The following is a 19,078-nucleotide window of genomic DNA, read 5'->3' as shown; positions in this document are numbered from 1 at the left end:
GGTTCTGTGTAACTGAGGTCAGTTGATAAAGGACAGTTTTAGTGAACAGACCAGTAAAACATTATTACAGCGTATAGATTGACAATACTCCATATTGGAATCAACATCATAATCATAATGAATCATACATCATAATTATAACTTCATCCACTAATAAACAAAAGATAGCTCTTCTTGTAAACACCTCAATGCGTAAATTTGAATCTATGTTAATATATTTCCGCAAATGATTTGGTAGATTAGACCAGTGGCATACCGGGCTGAAGTACTAAGTCTGTTGGCTCATATCATTTCACATTTCACAATTGGCCTTTCACATCTTTTACTCTGAAAAATGGAAATGCCATTGGTGCAAATTGTGCATTTGTAAACATTAAATAAGTCACACAACTGTTCTCAACTCTTCTAGGTTCAATGTGACCTCACCGACAGCAAAGCTCAACTTACAAAACAAGGCTGAATGTTTTTTTTTTCAAATGATTGACGTGATGAAGTCTGTTGTACAGGTTATCCCTCTTACTCCTCTAGGAGTTATAGTTACCAAACATGCGTTGCTTGAATGAGTCAGCGTTTGACCGGAGGATCCTCCTAGTCAGCGTTTGACTGGACAACCTTCTCAGCCAGGATTTCCTGGAAGGTGGAGAGCTGCTTCATCTGCTCCGTCTGCATGGAGTGCCTCCGCAGCAGCTTCTTCTTGACCTTGAAGTCGGGGCCTCTTTTGGGGGAGGCGGGGGCCACCGGCACCAGGATCTTCCCGCTGCACGGGGGAACCCTGATGTCTGGGATGGGTCTGTGGGGGTTGACGTTGAGGGGGGGCAGGAAGCCAGGCCTGGTGTGGGAGATGTGGTCCAGGAGGAGAGTCCCTGACCCCCTCCGCTCCAGCAACCCCGGGGCCCGCCGGCGCACGCTGAGCGGGGACACCGAGTTGGGGATGTTCTCCAGGGACTCCTTGGAGGAGGAGGCGAGCAGGGACAACGGGGAGGCGTTGAAGCGCCTCCTCTCCACGGACACTCTTCCTGAGTCTGGGGATCCCGGGATGGACTTTGGGCAGAGGTGGCTGTCGGACTCATAGTGGTCCATGCGGGTCAGCTTGGGGTGGACGAGGGCCTTGGGGGCCGCGGCTGCGTTTTCCTGGGTCTCGGGGGCGGTGTTCCTGCGGTACAGACTCTGGTGCTGCTGGACCTTGTCCGCCCAGGAAGAACTGGGGAGCGTCGGCCAGTCCTCGGAGCTGGAGCGATCGGCGAGCTTTGGGGAACAGGGATCGTGGGTCTCTATGCTGTGCCGCCGCCATAACAGAGGTCTATCCGGTTCTGGTTTGTCTGGTTCTGAGGCGAACAGGCTGGTCGCATCTGCCTCCTCTTTAAGTCCAACGTCCACCTTGTCCTGAGCAAGAGCCCCCAGTACCGTGGGGGCCACGAGTCCCCAAGGCTCAGAGTTCAGCCTCTTCAGCAGCTTGCGGGGAGGAGGCCTGCGGTCCGCCGGGGACGGCACTGACGGTAAGGCCAGTGCAAAGCTGAACATCCCTTCGTCATCCTTTTCCTTTTCTGTCCCCGGGGAGTTGGAGGTGCCTACCTCAACCTGGGATGGAGACATGCAGGTCGGGGAGGCCTTGTCAAGTATTGCAGGGGAGGGAGGGGAGTTGAGATACTGCTTGGTCTTCTTGGTGCCGGAGGGCGACATGTCGGTGGTGATGATGATCACCTCCTTGCCCTTGGCCTTGCAGGCGTCCAGCAGCACCTGGAGGGTGTCCCGGTCGCCCCTGTTGATCGCGTGAACCAGGGCGGAGGAGCCGGAGTAGTCCTTCAGACTAGGGTCCGCTCCGTTGTCCAGGAGCAGCGACACCACCTCCTGGCCCGCCTGCTCGGCACAAGCGTGCATGAGGGCAGTTCGGCCACTCTTGTCCGCTATGTTTGGGTCGGCGCCTTTCTCCAGGAGGTAGCGCACCATCTTGTTGCGGGTCTGCGGGTTGTCGTAGCTCGCGATGCAGGCGGCCGAGATGGGGGTTTCCCCGCGCTCATTGCCCTCGTTGATGTAAGCCCCGCCCTCTATCAGCAGGCGGGTGAGTCTGAGCTTGCCTTGGAAGACGGCTTTGAGAAGGGCATTGCCCTCTCCATCCCCCATGGTCCCCGTGGTCCTCCGGGAGTTAGCCTAGCACTGCCGACTCACGCTCCAGGAGACGGCACATGACCTTGGGGAGGAAACAAAGTAGATATTCAGAACTTGTAGCGTAGATAGAGATAGTTGGCATTTAGAGTTGGCCTCTAGAGAGAGTACATGTAGAATCTAGAGATAGCCTCTAGAGTTAGCATCTCTTGATAGCATCTATAGATAGCATTTAGATATAGTATATATAGCATCTATACATAGCATCTACAGCTAGGACTATAACATCTAGAATTATATGTATATATAATATTAGAATCTAGATATAGCAAATTTAGCATTTAGAACCTGCATTTATGGTTTGCCTATGGGGATAGCATAAATAGCGGTTAAAGATGGCATCTTCTGCATCTAGAGTTGGCATCTGAAATAAGCATCTAGAGATAGCATCTAAAGCATTTAGAGTTAGCACCTATAGCATCTACCACCAGTGGCTGCTGTGGTCCTCCAAGCAGATTGGCATGCAGGTTACACAACTGCAAAAATATGTTTTAAAAATAGGTGTTATTCTTATTATTATTATGTATATATATAAATATAACAAAAGGTAGCAAATATACATTAAATATATAAAAGTAGGCTCTCATGGTCTAGTGTTTGTGGCAGCTTGTTTTGGCTGCATATCTGCAATTACATAAGCCCAATTTTCAACATTGCTCCCAATCACTTGGTTGCCTTTTATTCAGATCAATATTCCCAAGCAGTCGTTCGTTTGGTTTCACTGCAGAGGAAGTAAGTACATGGAATAGAGACACATAACGATACACATAGAGAAATATCGAGACATAACGATACACATCGATGCGCTCAGGCTTTTCCCTTTCCATTTTTTCTAAAAGCTAATTCATCGGATCTCTTCCCTGGTAAGAATAGCAAGACAATTAACGTTGTGTTATTTGAACAGATAGCTAGAAGTCTGTATAGTCTCATTTACCTGCTGTGATTTCTTCAGCGCTTACCGTTGATTTTATCATAATAGGCCTGTATATAGAGTCTATATATAGCATGCAGTTCATATGTTTTCATAATATACAGTTTATATGTTATCATTATATATAGTCTAAATATAAAACCTTACCGCGCTGCCATTACATCCACTCCGTCTCCTCTCCTGTGCGCGCGCGCGTGTGTGTGCGTGTGTGCGTGCGTGCGTCGTGTGCGTGCGTGTGTGCGTGTGTGTGTGTGTGTGTGTGTGTGTGTGTGTGTGTGTGTGTGCGTTCGTGTGTGTGTGTGTGTGTGTGTGTGTGTGTGTGTGTGTGTGTGTGTGTGTGTGTGTGTGTGTGTGTGTGTGTGTGTGTGTGCGTTTGTGTCTCTGCGTGCCCGCGCGTGCGGGGGCGGAGCCGCTGGATCAGACGCTCTCTCGCGCCCACTCACTGAATTCACAAGGAGCTCGCGGAGAACGGCAATGATAATCGGAATGTTTGACTGGCAGGTTTGAAGTGCGTGTGCGTGTATGTGTGAAAGTACGCGCGGTTGTGTGCGTGCGTGTGTGTGTGTGTGTGTGTGTGTGTGTGTGTGTGTGTGTGTGTGTGTGTGTGTGTGTGTGTGTGTGTGTGTGTGTGTGTGTGTGTGTGTGTGTGTGTGTGTGTGTGTGTGCGTCTGCGTGTGTGTGCGTGTGTGTTTATGTGTAATAATAATACTGTATACTGATAATTATAATTATCCTACGTATTTATTTAAATGTTATTATAATTGTTATTATTAAATTAACAATATCATTACTATTATTACTAGTTGTTTTTATTCTTCGCATTATTATTATTATTAGTAGTAGTATTATTATTATTATTATTATTATTGTCAATACTATTATTATAAGTCAGTAGCCCTCACAAAATTCCTCAAGGTAGGTTTTTTTAGGGGGTATATAGTGACTGTTGCTATTATAGAACACAGTTTCTATGGCAACTGGTTCGCTAGATTCCGACAGACGCGTTCCTACGACAACACGTGCTTCCTAACACACATGCACACGCAGACAGAGAGAGAGAGAGAGAGAGAGAGAGAGAGAGAGAGAGAGAGAGAGAGAGAGAGAGAGAGAGAGAGAGAGAGAGAGAGAGAGAGAGAGAGAGAGAGAGAGAGAGAGAGAGAGTTTGGAGTGGTAGGGATACAGGTATAGTGTGAGAGAGAAACAGGTGAAGATAGGGAGATCAAGAGAGGAGAGGGAGAGAGAGCGGGAGAGAGAGAGATGCAGAGAGCGGTGGTGATAGAGATAGGTGGAGAGAGACAGAGAGAGAGAAGAGAGATGGAGAGCGAGAGAAAGAGAGAGATGTAATAGCGAGTCACATAGATTTTTCCTGAATATAAACAAATAGGTATTCTAGAAAAAGTCTATAAAATTGCAAAAAAATAAATAAAAGATCTCCCTAATAACAACCCATACACATTCTGAAATCCTCAACAGCTTCTTAACTAAAAATAATTACTCATTATGTCACTGCATACCGACCCCCGAATCTCTTCATGAATTATATGGATTGAAGCCGTTAACATTATGGATCGACTACATGTAGAGATGGTGTCGTGGGACTCCGTACCAACAGGGGGCAGAATAACACACATATTCATATATCAGGAACCATGCGTATAAACAACAATATAGTCTTCGTCTTTTTGTTAGATTTATTTTGCAAGGTTTGTACCGTTTCAGTACTCTTTGTATTGGCGATATATTACTGTTTAACTGGTTTCATTGCAATTCTAAAATATTACTGCTCAACTGGTTTTACTGTGATGTAAGATATTACTGTCTTAAGACATAATTATGATGGGATTATAAAGTTGTGTGTTCTTTTTAGCGGTTGGATCGAACTGATTAGCAACAGCTAGCAAAGGTAAATACCATTATTCTTATTGTTACTATTTATATTAATATATAATTATTCTTCGTCTTTATATGCATGTTATTACCCGTTGAGATGTGTAACGTAAACGACCTCGCTAAGTGGCTGGAGATATGAGGAAACCAATTACTTTTTAACAGGGCTGCTGAAGTCACTATTGCTTGCAAACTTTGTGTTGGACTAGATCTTCAGCAATATAATAATTAGCGCAGCGGACGGTGGAAAATACTGACCGTAACAGACAGTAGTAAAATACAGTATTACTGTAGCATAAACTATAACTTTTACTGACAGTAGCAGACAGATTAACAGTAATGTACAGTATGATAGTTCCAGAGAGTATGAAACAAATATATAGTACTTACTGACCAGACAGTACTGACCGTAACAGGAAAAGATAGTATCAACAGACAGTAACGGACAGTATAATAGTTACAGAAAGAATGATTGTAAAGTACTGACAGTAGCAGACAGTTTTACAATCACAGACGGTATAATAGCAACAGACAGTATAATAGCGTCAGTACTGACATTCTGCTTCTTCCCAAGAGGGGTGCGGCATGGCGGGTCGCGGCCGCGGTCGGGGACGCTCGAACCTGACCTTCAGCATCGAGGCTATGGGCTTCGCCAAGGGAGAAGGGCTCCCTCCATCCATCCTGCAACCAACACCTCTGTTCCCAGTACGTAGATGGGTCTATTCCCAGTATGTAGAGGGGTCTGTTCCAATTACGCCGATGAGTCCATTCCCAGTATGTAGAGGTGTCTGTTCCCAACTTCCCAGTATGTAGAGGTGTCTGTTCCCAGTACATAAATGGGTCTATTCCCAGTACGTGGACTGGGCTATTACCAATGCAATCACAGGCTTAGGGCACTTCCCACTTTATGCTTATATCCATGATTAAAACCTGTATGATAATGATCAGCTATGATAATGATCAGCTATGATAATGATCAGCCATAGTAATGATCAGCTATGACAATGATCAGCCATAATAATGATCAGCTATGATAATTCTCAGCTATGATAATACAATGTGTAGACGCCATGATTCCATATCTGATTGATCCTCGTTTTGGGTTGCAGCCAATGGAACACAAGCCGGTTCCCCTGGCGACAGGCGAGGAGGCCGAGTACATGCAGGCTCTGAAACAAGAGTTCAGAGGAGCCATGAAAACCCTGCCCTTCTATATCAGACCTGCGGCTCCCAAGACAGGTACACACACAGACGGCTAGAAAAAGACAGGTACACACACAGACGGGTAGACACACAGACAGGTAATAAAAGACAGACAGTAGACAAAGGCGCTGGTTCTCCGCAGAAAAAAGTGGAGTGCATCAAGCCTGCGCGCTGTATACAAACATTAAGTCACGAGGAGATTCAACCTTTTACATTGAGCAGAAATACTTTTAAATGCACAGTTAGTAATTAAATTGATCAAGGGGCTTTATTTAAAGCTACAAAAAGAATACAAATAAAATAATAAATAAAAAAAATTCAACGCAACTCTGACGTCCCCCAGCTGGTGGGGGGCTAACAACGTCATCGTATGCGTTTCAGGCGTCCACACGAATCCTAACACGAAACCACATAGGTCTGGATAGATTTGAAACCACCTCCGAGGGTGGTTTCGGAAATGAGCAGTTTCAGAAATGAATCCGGCTCCGTCTGAACGGTCGGCCGAAACGGACAAGACTTATGCGGTTTCACCAAAAAATCGGCTTTGTGTGGACGGGGTCTCTCTACACAGCTAGACAAAGGCGGGCAGACACAGACCTGTAGACAAAGACCGGAAGACACACAGTCAGAGAGGAAGCCACACAGACAGACAGGTAAATAGGGAGACAGATTTATAGATGTATCAATATAGGTGGAGCACCTTCATCCATAAAAGAAGATTGTTTGTTACTGTAATATACTGTGAATACTGCAGTTATATACTCAGAATATTGCAGTTAATTACTGTGAGTATTGTAGTAATATACTGTGAGTACTGCAGTCATGAAAATGAATAATGTGACTGCTGCTTCAAGTATTATGAGTACTTCAGTAATATACTATGAATACTGCTGTAATAAAGAGGAATACTTTAAGAATACTTAATATTTCTGTGTTTCAGACGTGGAGCGCTACTCTGATAAGTACCACAGTGGGGAACCTGCGGACAACGTGATAGACTGGAAGCCAGGTATTACTACTACTATACGACTCCTGTATTACTATGAGTATACAATTACTATATTCACTTTATTATTTCTTCTTTTCCAATATGGCTTGTGCTATAATGCAATATAAAAACAATACTTCCAAAATGTTTCACGCACATTTATAGACCCTCGAAAAAATATAAATAAATAAATATTATATATATTATATATTTATTATGTAAAATAAATAAATACAAACATTACCCTGGAAATCTCACTGACACAGCACGATTTATATGTCAACTTCTGTAGTATGTACCACTATTTACCTTTCAAATGTGTGTGTGTGTGTGTGTGTGTGTAAGACTGGAGTCGGCTGCCTAAAGAACTTCGTATCAGAGTCCGAAAGCCTGTGGAGAACAGTAAGTACAATTATATATATATACATATACATAATATAAAGGGCTGTAACTACTCAGGCATTCTACCCGGTAAAGTCAGCTAGCATCTACATTGGAATGACAGATTTGTTTTTCATATCAGGGAGCTCTGATGCAAGCTAAAACCTTTCTTCTGTATCTATTTCTGTTTCTATTGGATCATAGTAAATCTCTGCTGTCATTGCATTATCAATATAGGATCTTTATTAATGTGTTTACATTCACGTTTGTCCAATACCTTCTGCAGGGGTTTCTCTTCCGGTTGATCGCATGGACAGAAGTTCAGCCAATCACAACCTCAGTAAGAAAGAAGATGTACTGTTAAAGCTGGAGGTAAATCCTTTTAAAATTATATTATTTCTACCAATAACTGTATATAATAGGGATGTAACAATTGCATCCCTATCTGCCTATAAACCCTCTAATCCTGTCATTGATGATCTACCGATCATCCATTAAATGGTCAAATGTTAAACGGCCCCAACAGTTATATGCAAACATTAGGCCCCCCAAAAATGTCTATGCTCCCTCCTTCCCTATTTTTTTCTGCCATTGAGAAGTGGGGTTCCTTCCCTGATTATTATTATGGGATGTATGTTTCTATTCAAGGCGCTCGAGAAGGGTGAGAAGGCCGGCAGCTCAGAGGATGAGGACGAGGACGAGACGAAGAAGAAACAGAAGGAGGAGGAGGGGACAGAAGGAGAGGAGGAGTACGAAGAGGAGGAGCTTGAGGAGGTGACATGCATGCAAATGTATCATATCACTCAGGGATAGGGGTTGAGTTAGGTATATCCAATTATTAATACATACATAAATATTCAAATATATATGGTTTTAGGTTGCGTAGGCAATACATTTGTTCCAGGTGTTTTACATCCTGATCGCAATCAACAAATCAAAAGCTCCCAACAAAAAAACTCAGTGATTGAATGGCTTACATGTCCTTCGAGCTACCTAATCGGCCACCTGCACCCACTCCACCCGTGCAATCATTGCGCACAAGCAGTCTTCCACATGGCTAAGCAGACCTGTTGCTAGAGTAAGCAAACTAGTCACGTGTTTAAGGGGAGCGACGTAGGCAGGGTGGCCTCAAGGAAGGGGTGGGCATTTTTTCGGTTTGATACTTTTTTAAATCTAGCTTACTCTGGCTGGTTCCGCCAAATATCCTACCCTAGCTTTGAAGTGTAAGTATGATGCTACATGTATATCTATATATATATAGATATATATGTATTATGTATTTAAGGAAAACTTCTTGACAGCTCAACCTGGACCCTATTTTCCAAATATTTTAGGTCTAAGGGACTAATGCGGACAACTATTTTCGGGTTACGGTTAGTATTGGGTTATGGGCTGATTATGTTTTCCACATTCACGCAACGCAATGACCATGCAGACGCTTTGACGCAGTCGTGAACCTTTATGGTTCTAGTGAGCGGACCAATCACAGCCCTCGCTGCTGCGTCGCCTCAATGGAAGGTTACAGGTTTTGGGAGGCGCACGTCAGGCCATTGCGGTGGACGCAAGGAGGGTCCGCACGAACGTAATGGGTCCTTAACCCCCTTGCGTTGCGTGAACGTGGTACTATAAGCAGCCCTTTAGTATTGAGTAACAGGCTTCAATGTAATACTTTGGGGCAATAGCGCACTGTCGATAATCATCGTCTAAAAGTTTGTTTTGCCTCATTATTGAAGGGATCCATACAGCAAAATAAACTGATGCCAAAAAAGTTTCGCTCAAGGAGAAGTCATGCGACCGATTTCAGAGATTATAAGAAAATAGGTTCCAGGAGGAAGGATCCAGAAGTTTTCCTGAAAGTGTTGAAATAGGTCAACACTTTAACAACACTAAACACTCTAATAGGTACTATACAATACATCATAATATTGTGTCTCCAGGGAACGGACTACATCATGTCCTACTTTGACAACGGAGAAGACAATGGAGGTGACAGCGATGAAAACCTGGATGAGGCTGTCTACTGACCAACATGTACATGTCTCTTGGGTTACTCCTGGTTCACAACACTTTTTATCGTCTGTGTGTACTCTTTTAATATTTTTTTAAAGCAAGCCTTTTAGAGAAAGTGTCTGTGTGTCTTTTTATCAGTTGATTCTAGGGTGACAGCCTGGATGTTAATAATAATAATAATAAATTTTATTTATAAGGGTTAGCCCTTAGCCCTTAGCCCTTAGCCTTACCCCTATGGAGTCCTGTATATACATTAGTCTTAGCTTAACCTTACCCTATAGAGCTTGTACATTATGCATCATGTTGTTTGTTTTTTGCCGATGTTCCCCCATATTGAGAGGACTCAAGAGTCATAGTACTAAAAAGCCTTTACATAAACATACCGTCACCTAGTTAAAAGCTTTGATTTGGCACGCCACGCATGAGAAACGCTTTGCCTGTTTTAAAGACAGTAATTTTTCCCCATAATGCCAAATAATTTCGCGATTAATCACTAAAAAAATACCAAAACCATTAATATCAAGATACTAGAACGCTCCTTTGCGGCGGTAATTGTTAGTGACGTGATTTACAAGCCCTATCTTGGAATAACGGGGTCATTTATTGCGGGTAAATACAAGAGTAATTTACGACAGGGACCATTGTGGTCATTTATTGCGGTGCTATATTTAGGTCTGGTAAACTTGGATAAAATAAATAGCATAGATGCTCTTTTAATAGCTTGGAAAAGATTGAAAAAACTTTATCAGTGTGTGGAGGCTTAAGTAAAGCGGAAGTTGATGTAGGGTGGAGTTAAGCGGAAGCGATTGAAATACGGAAGCAAGGCGGACGAGGTATTTAAGGTTCTTATCTCTGGTTCTTAGTATACATTTAACATATATAAGGAATATAGAGTTTAAATATAAGGTAAATTAGTCAGAACATTTTATATCTTATGTATTGGTATATTAAGTGGCACATAGAGAGGGACATGTCGGTAGATCGCAGTTGTAGACTTTGAAGTTTCCGTAGTCGACATTACGCAAAGTTTTTTATTCAGCCGTACAAAGTCAAAATCTTATTTTTTGGGGTATTTCATCTGTAATCTCTTGAGGGAAATATATTTGTACCCGAGTAAAAATAGCCGGTGACACCGTTTCGCTTGCTATCCAGTAGCTAGCATGCTTTGGCTAATATAAATCTTTATCGTTGGTATGCAGTCCTTGGTAATGCTTTAATGTACACGAAACTTTGTAGAACCGATACAGTATCGACAAAAGCGTCAACTATTCGCAGTAATATAACATTTTATTTAGATTGTGGACAAATCCTAATGGTCCGGGCAGCGCATGAAGGGTCGTGGTGCATTAGTCCTGAACTGGGCGTTGGTTCGGGAAATTTTGTAGTCACATTTTGCTAACATGTTGGAATCACATCTAGGTGAGGTCGTATGATGATGACTACTGACATGACTCTCTTTTTTTCAGAGACGCTGACCGAACACAAAACCCAACTGCTCTAAAACAACATCTAAAATGTCTGGAGTGAATAGCGTGGAGGCGGTGAAGCGGAAGATCCGAGTGTTGCAGCAACAAGCGGACGATGCGGAGGAGCGAGCCGAGAGTCTCCAGAGACGGGTGGAGGAAGAGAAGCGCACCAGAGAACAGGTGAAGGACGTGTCCCGCTATATACCTGTTTTATTTACTACTCTGTATATTGCACTTTATGACCGCACCAATTTGCCCTGCACAATGGTCTTTAATTGTGGGCTTTTCTAGGAGATTTTCCCGAGGAAATAGTGGATTTATTTGGCCCTGGTAATGACCAGCAACCACGACCAAGGATAAGGAGTTCTGAGAGCAGATGCTGGTAGTTGTTTAGTTTGATAAGAGGCTTTAGTTGGCAGACTGAAGTTAGTTGGCTTGTGCTGTTTGTCGTCTATGCGTGTGAGCAGACGGCTAAGCCTCAGCCAAGCACTTTTTAAGGACTCCATATTGGATGAATATATATAAATGTATACATTTGATCAGCTGTCTCCTCTCTAGTCCGCATAGCAGCAGCAGTCGACTTTCTGGTCCTTTTGGGGCCAGCAGTATTTCGTTTACTTGGTCATGTTCAAAGTAAAATGATAATGTCCGTTTGGGAGGCCTCTGACATATGAACATTTTCCAGGCTATTTGTATTTTTGTTCACAATTTAATATCAATATTTATTGAATTAGTAAGTTAGAAAAATGTATCGAAGCAAGAGTTACAAGGTGCAAGGTAATGGGTACAATGCAAATATTAATGAAAATTGGACTTCACGAATATCAAATAACTATAAAGTGATGTTAAAACTGTACAGAAGGGAAACGTGCATCATAAAACAAAGTGTTAAAACAAGAGTGTTTGAGTAGGTGGATGGCCTGTCCTCTGTCTGACCCAATGTAAGATTTATAAGCATTGATTTGCTGGAACACATTCTCTGATAAACGTGCACAAATGTGTTTGTGACATTGAGAGTTAAATGTCACTTGATTTGACATTGGATGACCCATTGATTCTCCATATACAATTTGAATGTAACCGTGTCCTTTATGGCACCGTGGCATTCATACCTACTCTCAGTAATGAGAATTATTTTTTCCGTTTTTGGAGCAGGATAATTACAATTTGACTTGGCATGAAAACATGATAAAAGGGGAAATTAAGCATAAGAGGAAGTTGACCTGTATTTATTCAATTATATACGCTTTACATCAAATATAAAGTAGCCGTAAATATGGAGCTCGTCACTTAAAACAACCTTGACATATCTGTAGTCAATGCTAGTGTTATCATTTAAATTAATTTTTTTAATAAAAAATAGAAAAAACATTTATAAAAATGCTGGCCAGCCCAAAGATCTCTCTGGGGTTTGAGGAATCTTGGTTTCGACACTCCCTTAACCCCTCCCACTCAAACCACCCAGCCAGATGAGCTACACCCGTTTGCATCACACAGTTGCACAGCCAGCGAGAGAGGACAGAACATTGCTATTGAGTCATTTCAATTCTGCATGGCTAACTGAGGAGTGGAGTAGTCTCACACGTTAAGACGGTAGCGTGTGTACATGTTGTGTCATCGTGTCTGTACCTTGTGTCTCCAGGCCGAGTCTGAGGTGTCATCCCTGGGCAGGCGCGTCCAGCTCCTCGAGGAGGACCTGGACCGGGCCCAGGAGAGACTGTCCACCGCCCTGCACAAGCTGGAGGAGGCCGAGAAGTCATCTGATGAGAGCGAACGGTACATACTGGGGGTGGTCGCCATGCGTCCACTAGCTGTTGCTTTACTTTCTCGTCTGCACCAGACATGCTAGTCGTTTAGATCTTTGAAGTGAAAAAATTGTTTTGGCCGAAGTCATCAGTCATTTATTAAATTAGGCTTTAATTTTTTTTTAAATTGGGTTCACATTTCTCCGTGACGCTTCTCAACCCAGTAAGTAATTGCAGTCCGGCGCACGGCCGTTCGCACTCAGCTAGTCTTTTCATGTATTCGTATCTTGTTTTAACATTTAGTCCGATTTACCAGGGCTAAAATATTTAAAGGATCTGTAATTGTGCAAGACATCCCTCAAATATCAACCTTTCACGTCAATGCTTCAGTTGATGTAGCGGTTAGAACTTTGAAGCCTTGTCCCCCGAGGTTATCGATACTTCAATAGCTACAGCTGACATGGGGATGCTTGAATAATGACAAAGTATAGGACTACTCTTGAATCCACAAATTAAAAAAAACAAAAACCCACATCTCCAGTGAGACGCAGGTTGATCATTTCTATAACGGAGAGCAATGAAACAGGCTATTTGTTTATGGCTAAGTGTAGTCTTCCTTTATTGAGAGTCAGGATGACCTAAAGAGGAAGTACGTTATATGCAGGGCAAGCATTAGTTGTCTCAGTGAGGGAACATAATGACGGCCCGTCTCGTGAACAATACAAGTCTTTGGGTCCCGTGATCGGGTAATTGCTAGTTGCATCCGACAACAAGGTACCGCTCCTCTGTGTTGTTAACGCGTCCAAACAATAAGAGGCGATAATCATTTGTGTTAAGCCCGTTATTGATTCCTTTATCGCCCAGCCCTAGTTCATAATGATCGTATTTTGCAGCCATTTCAATGTTTTTTAAACCAGACCAAGATATCACATTTCGGCCTGATTTAAAACAGATTTTGGATGAACCAAACATTTCAAATGATTCCTTTAATAGCAAAAGATGGTAATGTGCTACATTTTGACAGATGTCATCGCTTTTTTCACTAGTTGTTCACCAAACGTCTGGTTAACTTTCAGTGTGCCAACACAAACACAAACAAACCTAAACCAGGCTAGCTGTGTGTCTGGCTACGTGGCCGGCTGCTGACTCGTGGGGTTCCCTGTGCATCCCCAGGGGTATGAAAGTGATCGAGAACCGCGCCTTGAAGGATGAGGAGAAGATGGAGATCCAGGAGGTGCAGTTGAAGGAGGCCAAACACATCGCAGAGGAGGCCGACCGCAAATATGAGGAGGTGAGTTCCCGCCGCCGGTCGCCATGGATGCAAACGCGCATACATTGTCTGGCTGCCTGCTCCAACGCTGTTTCTCTGTGTCAGGTCGCCCGCAAACTGGTGGTGCTGGAGGGAGAGCTGGAGCGCACGGAGGACAGGGCCGAGATGGCAGAGGGGTGAGTGACCCGTGCCCTCTCTCTGTATCGCTCCATGTCTCAGGCTCTCTGTGTCTTTCTGTATGTCATTCATCCATTGTAATTGCACAATGGTAGATTTTATTTTTTATTTTTTTATTTTAAATCAGTGTAATCAATGAATCACATCGGGTATCTTTTAATATGGGCACTGCGATGTCTCTGTATGTCCCCGTACGTCTCTCTATCTCTGCATGTCTCTTTGTATCTCTGCATGTCCCGGTCTTGCTTTGTCTCTGCATGTCTCTCTCGCCGCATCACGTCTCTCCCTCTGTATCCATCGGTCTCTGCATCTCTAAAAGTACTCGGGCATTAATTAGTTATAAATATAGCTGAGCGCCACTCCCTCTGAGACCCCTCCTGCCTGTCCCTAGGAAGCTCCGGGAAATGGAAGACCAGATGAGAGGTTTCGACCAGTCATTAAAGAGCAAGCAGGCATCTGAAGAGAAGGTAGGAGCCACACCCCTTTTACCTCCTGTCAATCACTTAATGAGGGTGGGGCTATACCTCCTTCCAGTCAAATTAGTGCGGGTGTGTGTGTAGGGGGGGTGCATACATTTCATGGATGGACGGAATAATGTAATGCACTACAAAGTTATGTAAAGTTTTCAAATAATATATGATTGAACACAGACCATATTATGACTTGATTTAAGCCTCCATTTGGTATTTCTTTCTAATGGTATCTAACCCTTTGTTGAACCATTCGGTCTCTCCAGTATTCCCAGAAAGAAGACCGCTATGAGGAAGAGATCAGGAACCTGAGTGACAAACTGAAAGAGGTGAGATCCCCTCAGGTTAACCATTGTGATAATCCACCTACTAACTAAAGGCTGGCAACGTGGAACTCACGAAATGTCTTATTAATCTCGAGAGAAGTCGGCACTGGAAGGTAATGTTTAATTGCAATGTGGTACGGGAACATGGGTGGCTTTTGTTAACATGGCCCTGTGCAGTTGTATCCTAACATCTTCGTCAAAATATCTGTTTATTTTTTGCACATATCACAACCCCTTATATTAACTATGGCGATTCCCCTACTAGTTTCAACGCTGTCCGCACAATATAAGGCTAAATCGTTGTTTGTTTAGGCTATTCATCTATTTCTCACTGTCTCACCCACTCACTCCAATAGTGTGCTAACTATTGACTTCCTGTCTCAGGCTGAAACCCGGGCCGAGTTCTCAGAGAGGTCCATCATCAAACTAGAGAAGAGCATCGATGAGCTCGAGGGTAAGTCTTCCTTTCACTTTCCACTCGGCGGGGGTGCAATGGTTCCCGGTACTATAACCTCCCGTACGGGATTACGCTCTTGGTTCGGTGCGCTCCCTTGTACGGTTATGGACTGATTGAAATATGGTACGGCATAGGGAGGGGGGAAAGGCGCCTGATGTTTACCGCATGGCAGTCAAAGCCGAGTAGTTATTATAAACAGTGATGTCTTTATAGTAGCAGGACCTTATTATATACACAGTGACAGCCAATACCAATGTCCACTATCGTTTACCTCAGTGATGAGGAGTTATTAGGAGTTGAGAACCACATAAAGGTTGATAATGGCGACCTGGGTTTATAAAAAAAAAAACTGTTTTAACGCGCTCAATGCTCTGTTGAACCCTCTAGATGCTCTGTCTGCCGCCAAGGACTCCAACAAAAAGCTTCAGGCAACCCTGGACCAGACGCTGGAGGACCTCAACAGCTGCTAGGGCCTGACCTCCTCCTCCTCCTCCATTCCTCCTCATACATTCCTCCACAGTGTTCCAGTCTCACTGTTAACCCCATCCTGCCAATAGCCTGTCCAGGTCTGTGACGGACGTAAAGATCTAGCCAATACAGCCAAGGAGCTGAGTGTTAGCCAATGCGGGGAAAGGTGATCGGCCAATTGCAACACATTCCACTGCACTAATGGGAGGGGCCAACGAAAAGCCTTGGGTCAAAGGATCTCTTAATGATAGAATTTAAGTCTATTTTTGCAGCAAATAAAGTGATCATTGGAAATATAACAATTAAAAGAAGTAGATCATGCAAGTTCTGAAAGATGACAATTCTCTCCCAGTATTTGCAGTTTCTTGCTGTGATGTTATTGTAATTAATGCAGGATTTTTAAAAATAAAGGGCCACATTTAATAGCATTTCATTAGTGGTGTCATTATTTAATATGTGAGCACATCTTTGCACACTCGTCCCCTTCATTCCTTGTAGATAATTAAACTAAACTGTACCCAATATGAATCCTCCCAACCGTCCCAAATCTAACCCGCTAACCTTTACCCAAACCCAAAGTCTAACCTTTAACCCTGAAACCATTAGTCTCTAAACTTTACCTTAACCTAGCCATAATCTCATTATTATAACCATCTCTCAAAGCTTTACCCTAACCGTCCCATCCTCCCAACGCCTACATGGATGGATTATTCTGGGTAAATAAACCTTATGAAGGAAACTTTATTCTTTGCATTATAAAGCGACGGAAAGGTTTCAGGCACTCGATGTCCAGTTAGGACTATTATTGTCTTGTCATGCTCAAGGAACTGGAGGGCTAAAAGAAGGCACAAAGGTTCTGACGAAGCATTTGTGCAACGCAGCCGAATGTTTTCAACAGTGTCTTCTGCGGTTGTGGTGGGCTGGACGTTTCTGACGGAGGCTTCAGGAGTTGTGCGGTCCTGCTGCATGTGAGGCGAGTTGTAAAATGTTCTCAAGCTGCTCTTCTAAGGCTGGAGCCTCTGCCTCATTGGTGATGATCCAGTCGAACTGCTCCCCGTCCAATCCACACTCTGACTCTGCATCGTCTATCCCTGCCGAGAGATGTTAAGGATGTTAAACATGAGTCTTTTGGGCTAGAAGGAGTGTGAGCATGAGTCTCTAGGACTAGAAGGAGCATAAGTCTAAAGCCAGAAGGAGAGGGAGCATAAGTCTTTAGAGCTAGAAGGAGAGGGAGCATACGTCTTTGTAGCTAGAAGGAGAAGGAGCATACGTCTCTAGAGCTAGAAGGAGAGGAAGAAGGAGTAGAAGGAGAGGGAGCATGAGTCTTTATAGCTAGAAGGAGAGGGAGCATGAGTCTCTAGAGCTAGAAGGAGAGGAAGGAGTAGAAGGAGAGGGAGCATGAGTCTTTATAGCTAGAAGGAGAGGGAGCATGAGTCTCTAGAGCTAGAAGGAGCATAAGTCTACAGCCAGAAGGAGAGGGAGCATGAGTCTCTAGAGCTAGAAGGAGCATAAGTCTACAGCCAGAAGGAGAGGGAGCATGAGTCTCTAGAGCTAGAAGGAGAGGGAGCATGAGTAAAGCTAGGAGTCGCGGGAGCATGAGCGGAGTGTTACTGGCCGTTAAACGTGGACCTCACCTGCTGTGAAGCGCCAGCCGCGGTCCGCTCGTGTTTCCTCTGAAGCCTGGACCCTAACGCAGCGCGTCTGACTCGGATACTCTGTCTGGAACCACCGCAGGTCCGAACGCCGCCGCGCGTCACTCACAATCTGACACACCACATGTAGAGTCGTATTACATTTGATGTGTGTACGTGTGTATATACATTTGTGTGTGTTTGTGTATATGTTTAGATTATTGGTTAACCCCGTACCCAGACGGGCTGCTGGGCTGCCTCTGTTGCTAGGCGACAGAAGAAGCCCGGGTCTTGGCGCCTCTGCTGCTCGCCCCAGGCGATCATGTCAGCGCGGTGTGTCTCCTTGTAGCCCCCTGCGGCCAGCAGCTCGCTGTAGTCCAGTCCGTGGTCCTGAAATTCAAATTAGAACTCTTCAGGATAGGAGACCAACTGACGCCTGACTTTGACACGGCACACAGGAACGAAAACAAACCCTTCCGCAATAGTTAATAGCATCCCACAAAGGAACCACAAATAACGTACCTTTAGTGTCATACCACAGAAGATCCACAGAATTTAAACATCATACCACACAGGAGCCCCAACTCAACGTACCTTTAATGTCATACCACACAAGCTCCATAGAATTTAAAATCTTAACACACAGGAACCACAAATAACCTTAACTTTAACCTCACACCACACAGGAACTAGAACTAACCCAGAGTTCAACCTCGTACCACAAAGGAACCACAACTAACCCAGAGTTTAACATCATACCACACAGGAACTATAACTTACCCCGAGTTTAACATCATCCCAAAACTAATGTTGTGGAGCAAGAGGCTTTATGTGAGTGATAGAAAAGTGAGGGTAAGGTGTGTGTGTGGGGGGAAGTCAGTGTGAGGGTAAGGGGGGGGGGGGAGTCAGTGTGAGGGTAAGGTTTTAGGTGAGAGAGTGAGGATTACCTGAGCGTACTGCTTTTTCAGCGGGCCAGAGAGACGCAGGATGCAGCAGATCTCCGACCCTAGCCTTCATGGGTCAGAGAACTAGGTTAGTCAAGCCTCACCATTCAAAGGGGCAGCAGGTAAGATCTTGGAAACATTATTTGAGTCTAATTTGTTACAAACACACACGCATCTATCTAGATATCCATATGTCTAAAACTGATAGACGGCCGATACAATACTGTCAGATATATATATATATATATATAGGTCTGTATAGAGGGAGTGAACTGACAGTAGGTTTTTCTATAGGACTGGACGTATCCAATGCTAAACATTTACCTTTTCAGAATGAAATCCGTCACATAATCTTTGCCGGATTTGCGTTTCCCACTGAACACTAGAATAATTTTGGGTTCTGCTGAAGCCATTGTCTTTATTCAGGTGTATAACTACTTAATTGTAGTTTTGTCGAGCCACAGCATGTTCGGTTTATTGTGCCAATCGATGAGCTGATTGTGACGTTACCGTAATACAGGGAGTTCGGGATAAGAGGAAATTATTACTCGTTTGAATTCA

General features: G+C 43.8%; 4 protein-coding genes across 6 annotated transcripts; 2 read left to right on the top strand and 2 right to left on the bottom strand.

Annotated features, from left to right (window-relative positions):
* Nucleotides 1-588: 588 nt before the first annotated feature.
* LOC130392508 (ankyrin repeat domain-containing protein 34A) lies at nt 589-2,121 on the bottom strand. Its single transcript, XM_056603032.1, has one exon. It carries the CDS (start codon nt 2,119-2,121, stop codon nt 589-591), a length of 1,533 nt encoding a protein of 510 aa, XP_056459007.1.
* A 2,602-nt stretch (nt 2,122-4,723) lies between these two features.
* On the top strand, nt 4,724-10,154 carry polr3glb (RNA polymerase III subunit GL b). Its single transcript, XM_056603071.1, has 9 exons — nt 4,724-4,797; nt 4,962-4,997; nt 5,556-5,686; nt 6,091-6,220; nt 7,125-7,193; nt 7,518-7,574; nt 7,840-7,925; nt 8,202-8,327; nt 9,491-10,154. Exons 3-9 carry the CDS (start codon nt 5,567-5,569, stop codon nt 9,575-9,577), a joined length of 675 nt encoding a protein of 224 aa, XP_056459046.1. The 5' UTR covers nt 4,724-4,797; nt 4,962-4,997; nt 5,556-5,566; the 3' UTR covers nt 9,578-10,154.
* A 166-nt stretch (nt 10,155-10,320) lies between these two features.
* On the top strand, nt 10,321-16,396 carry LOC130392531 (tropomyosin alpha-3 chain-like). Of its 3 annotated transcripts, none has more exons than XM_056603068.1 (9): nt 10,321-10,396; nt 11,030-11,209; nt 12,672-12,805; nt 13,948-14,065; nt 14,150-14,220; nt 14,613-14,688; nt 14,958-15,020; nt 15,402-15,471; nt 15,862-16,396. In XM_056603068.1, exons 2-9 carry the CDS (start codon nt 11,078-11,080, stop codon nt 15,942-15,944), a joined length of 747 nt encoding a protein of 248 aa, XP_056459043.1. In that variant the 5' UTR covers nt 10,321-10,396; nt 11,030-11,077; the 3' UTR covers nt 15,945-16,396. The 3 variants fall into 3 exon arrangements, with proteins under 3 accessions (XP_056459043.1, XP_056459045.1, XP_056459044.1); XM_056603070.1 differs by having other exon boundaries at nt 10,351-10,405; XM_056603069.1 differs by having other exon boundaries at nt 10,378-10,469.
* On the bottom strand, nt 16,361-19,029 carry pmvk (phosphomevalonate kinase). The gene is made up of 5 exons (XM_056603072.1): nt 18,842-19,029; nt 18,521-18,584; nt 17,811-17,963; nt 17,577-17,706; nt 16,361-17,033 (listed from the first exon to the last, which is right to left on the bottom strand). The coding sequence occupies exons 1-5, from the start codon at nt 18,928-18,930 to the stop codon at nt 16,885-16,887; spliced, it is 585 nt and encodes a 194-aa protein (XP_056459047.1). The 5' UTR covers nt 18,931-19,029; the 3' UTR covers nt 16,361-16,884.
* Nucleotides 19,030-19,078: the final 49 nt, after the last annotated feature.

Source organism: Gadus chalcogrammus, chromosome 11 (genome assembly GCF_026213295.1).
Source record: "Gadus chalcogrammus isolate NIFS_2021 chromosome 11, NIFS_Gcha_1.0, whole genome shotgun sequence".
Classification (NCBI taxonomy): domain Eukaryota; kingdom Metazoa; phylum Chordata; class Actinopteri; order Gadiformes; family Gadidae; genus Gadus; species Gadus chalcogrammus.
Note: the sequence above shows the minus strand (reverse complement) of the source record. Positions and strands in the feature narration are given on the sequence as shown.

Coding starts and splice junctions, on each gene's coding strand:
- LOC130392508 (XM_056603032.1), bottom strand. CDS start 2,121: ATGGGGGATGGAGAGGGCAATGCCCTTCTCAAAGCCGTCTTCCAAGGC.
- polr3glb (XM_056603071.1), top strand. CDS start 5,567: ATGGCGGGTCGCGGCCGCGGTCGGGGACGCTCGAACCTGACCTTCAGC. Junction 5,687..6,090: donor AACCAACACCTCTGTTCCCA/GTACGTAGATGG, acceptor TTTGGGTTGCAG/CCAATGGAACACAAGCCGGT. Junction 7,194..7,517: donor CGTGATAGACTGGAAGCCAG/GTATTACTACTA, acceptor TGTGTGTGTAAG/ACTGGAGTCGGCTGCCTAAA.
- LOC130392531 (XM_056603068.1), top strand. CDS start 11,078: ATGTCTGGAGTGAATAGCGTGGAGGCGGTGAAGCGGAAGATCCGAGTG. Junction 11,210..12,671: donor AGAAGCGCACCAGAGAACAG/GTGAAGGACGTG, acceptor TTGTGTCTCCAG/GCCGAGTCTGAGGTGTCATC. Junction 14,066..14,149: donor CCGACCGCAAATATGAGGAG/GTGAGTTCCCGC, acceptor TCTCTGTGTCAG/GTCGCCCGCAAACTGGTGGT.
- pmvk (XM_056603072.1), bottom strand. CDS start 18,930: ATGGCTTCAGCAGAACCCAAAATTATTCTAGTGTTCAGTGGGAAACGC. Junction 17,707..17,810: donor CAGCCCAGCAGCCCGTCTGG/GTACGGGGTTAA, acceptor GTGGTGTGTCAG/ATTGTGAGTGACGCGCGGCG. Junction 17,034..17,576: donor CGGCTGGCGCTTCACAGCAG/GTGAGGTCCACG, acceptor ATCTCTCGGCAG/GGATAGACGATGCAGAGTCA.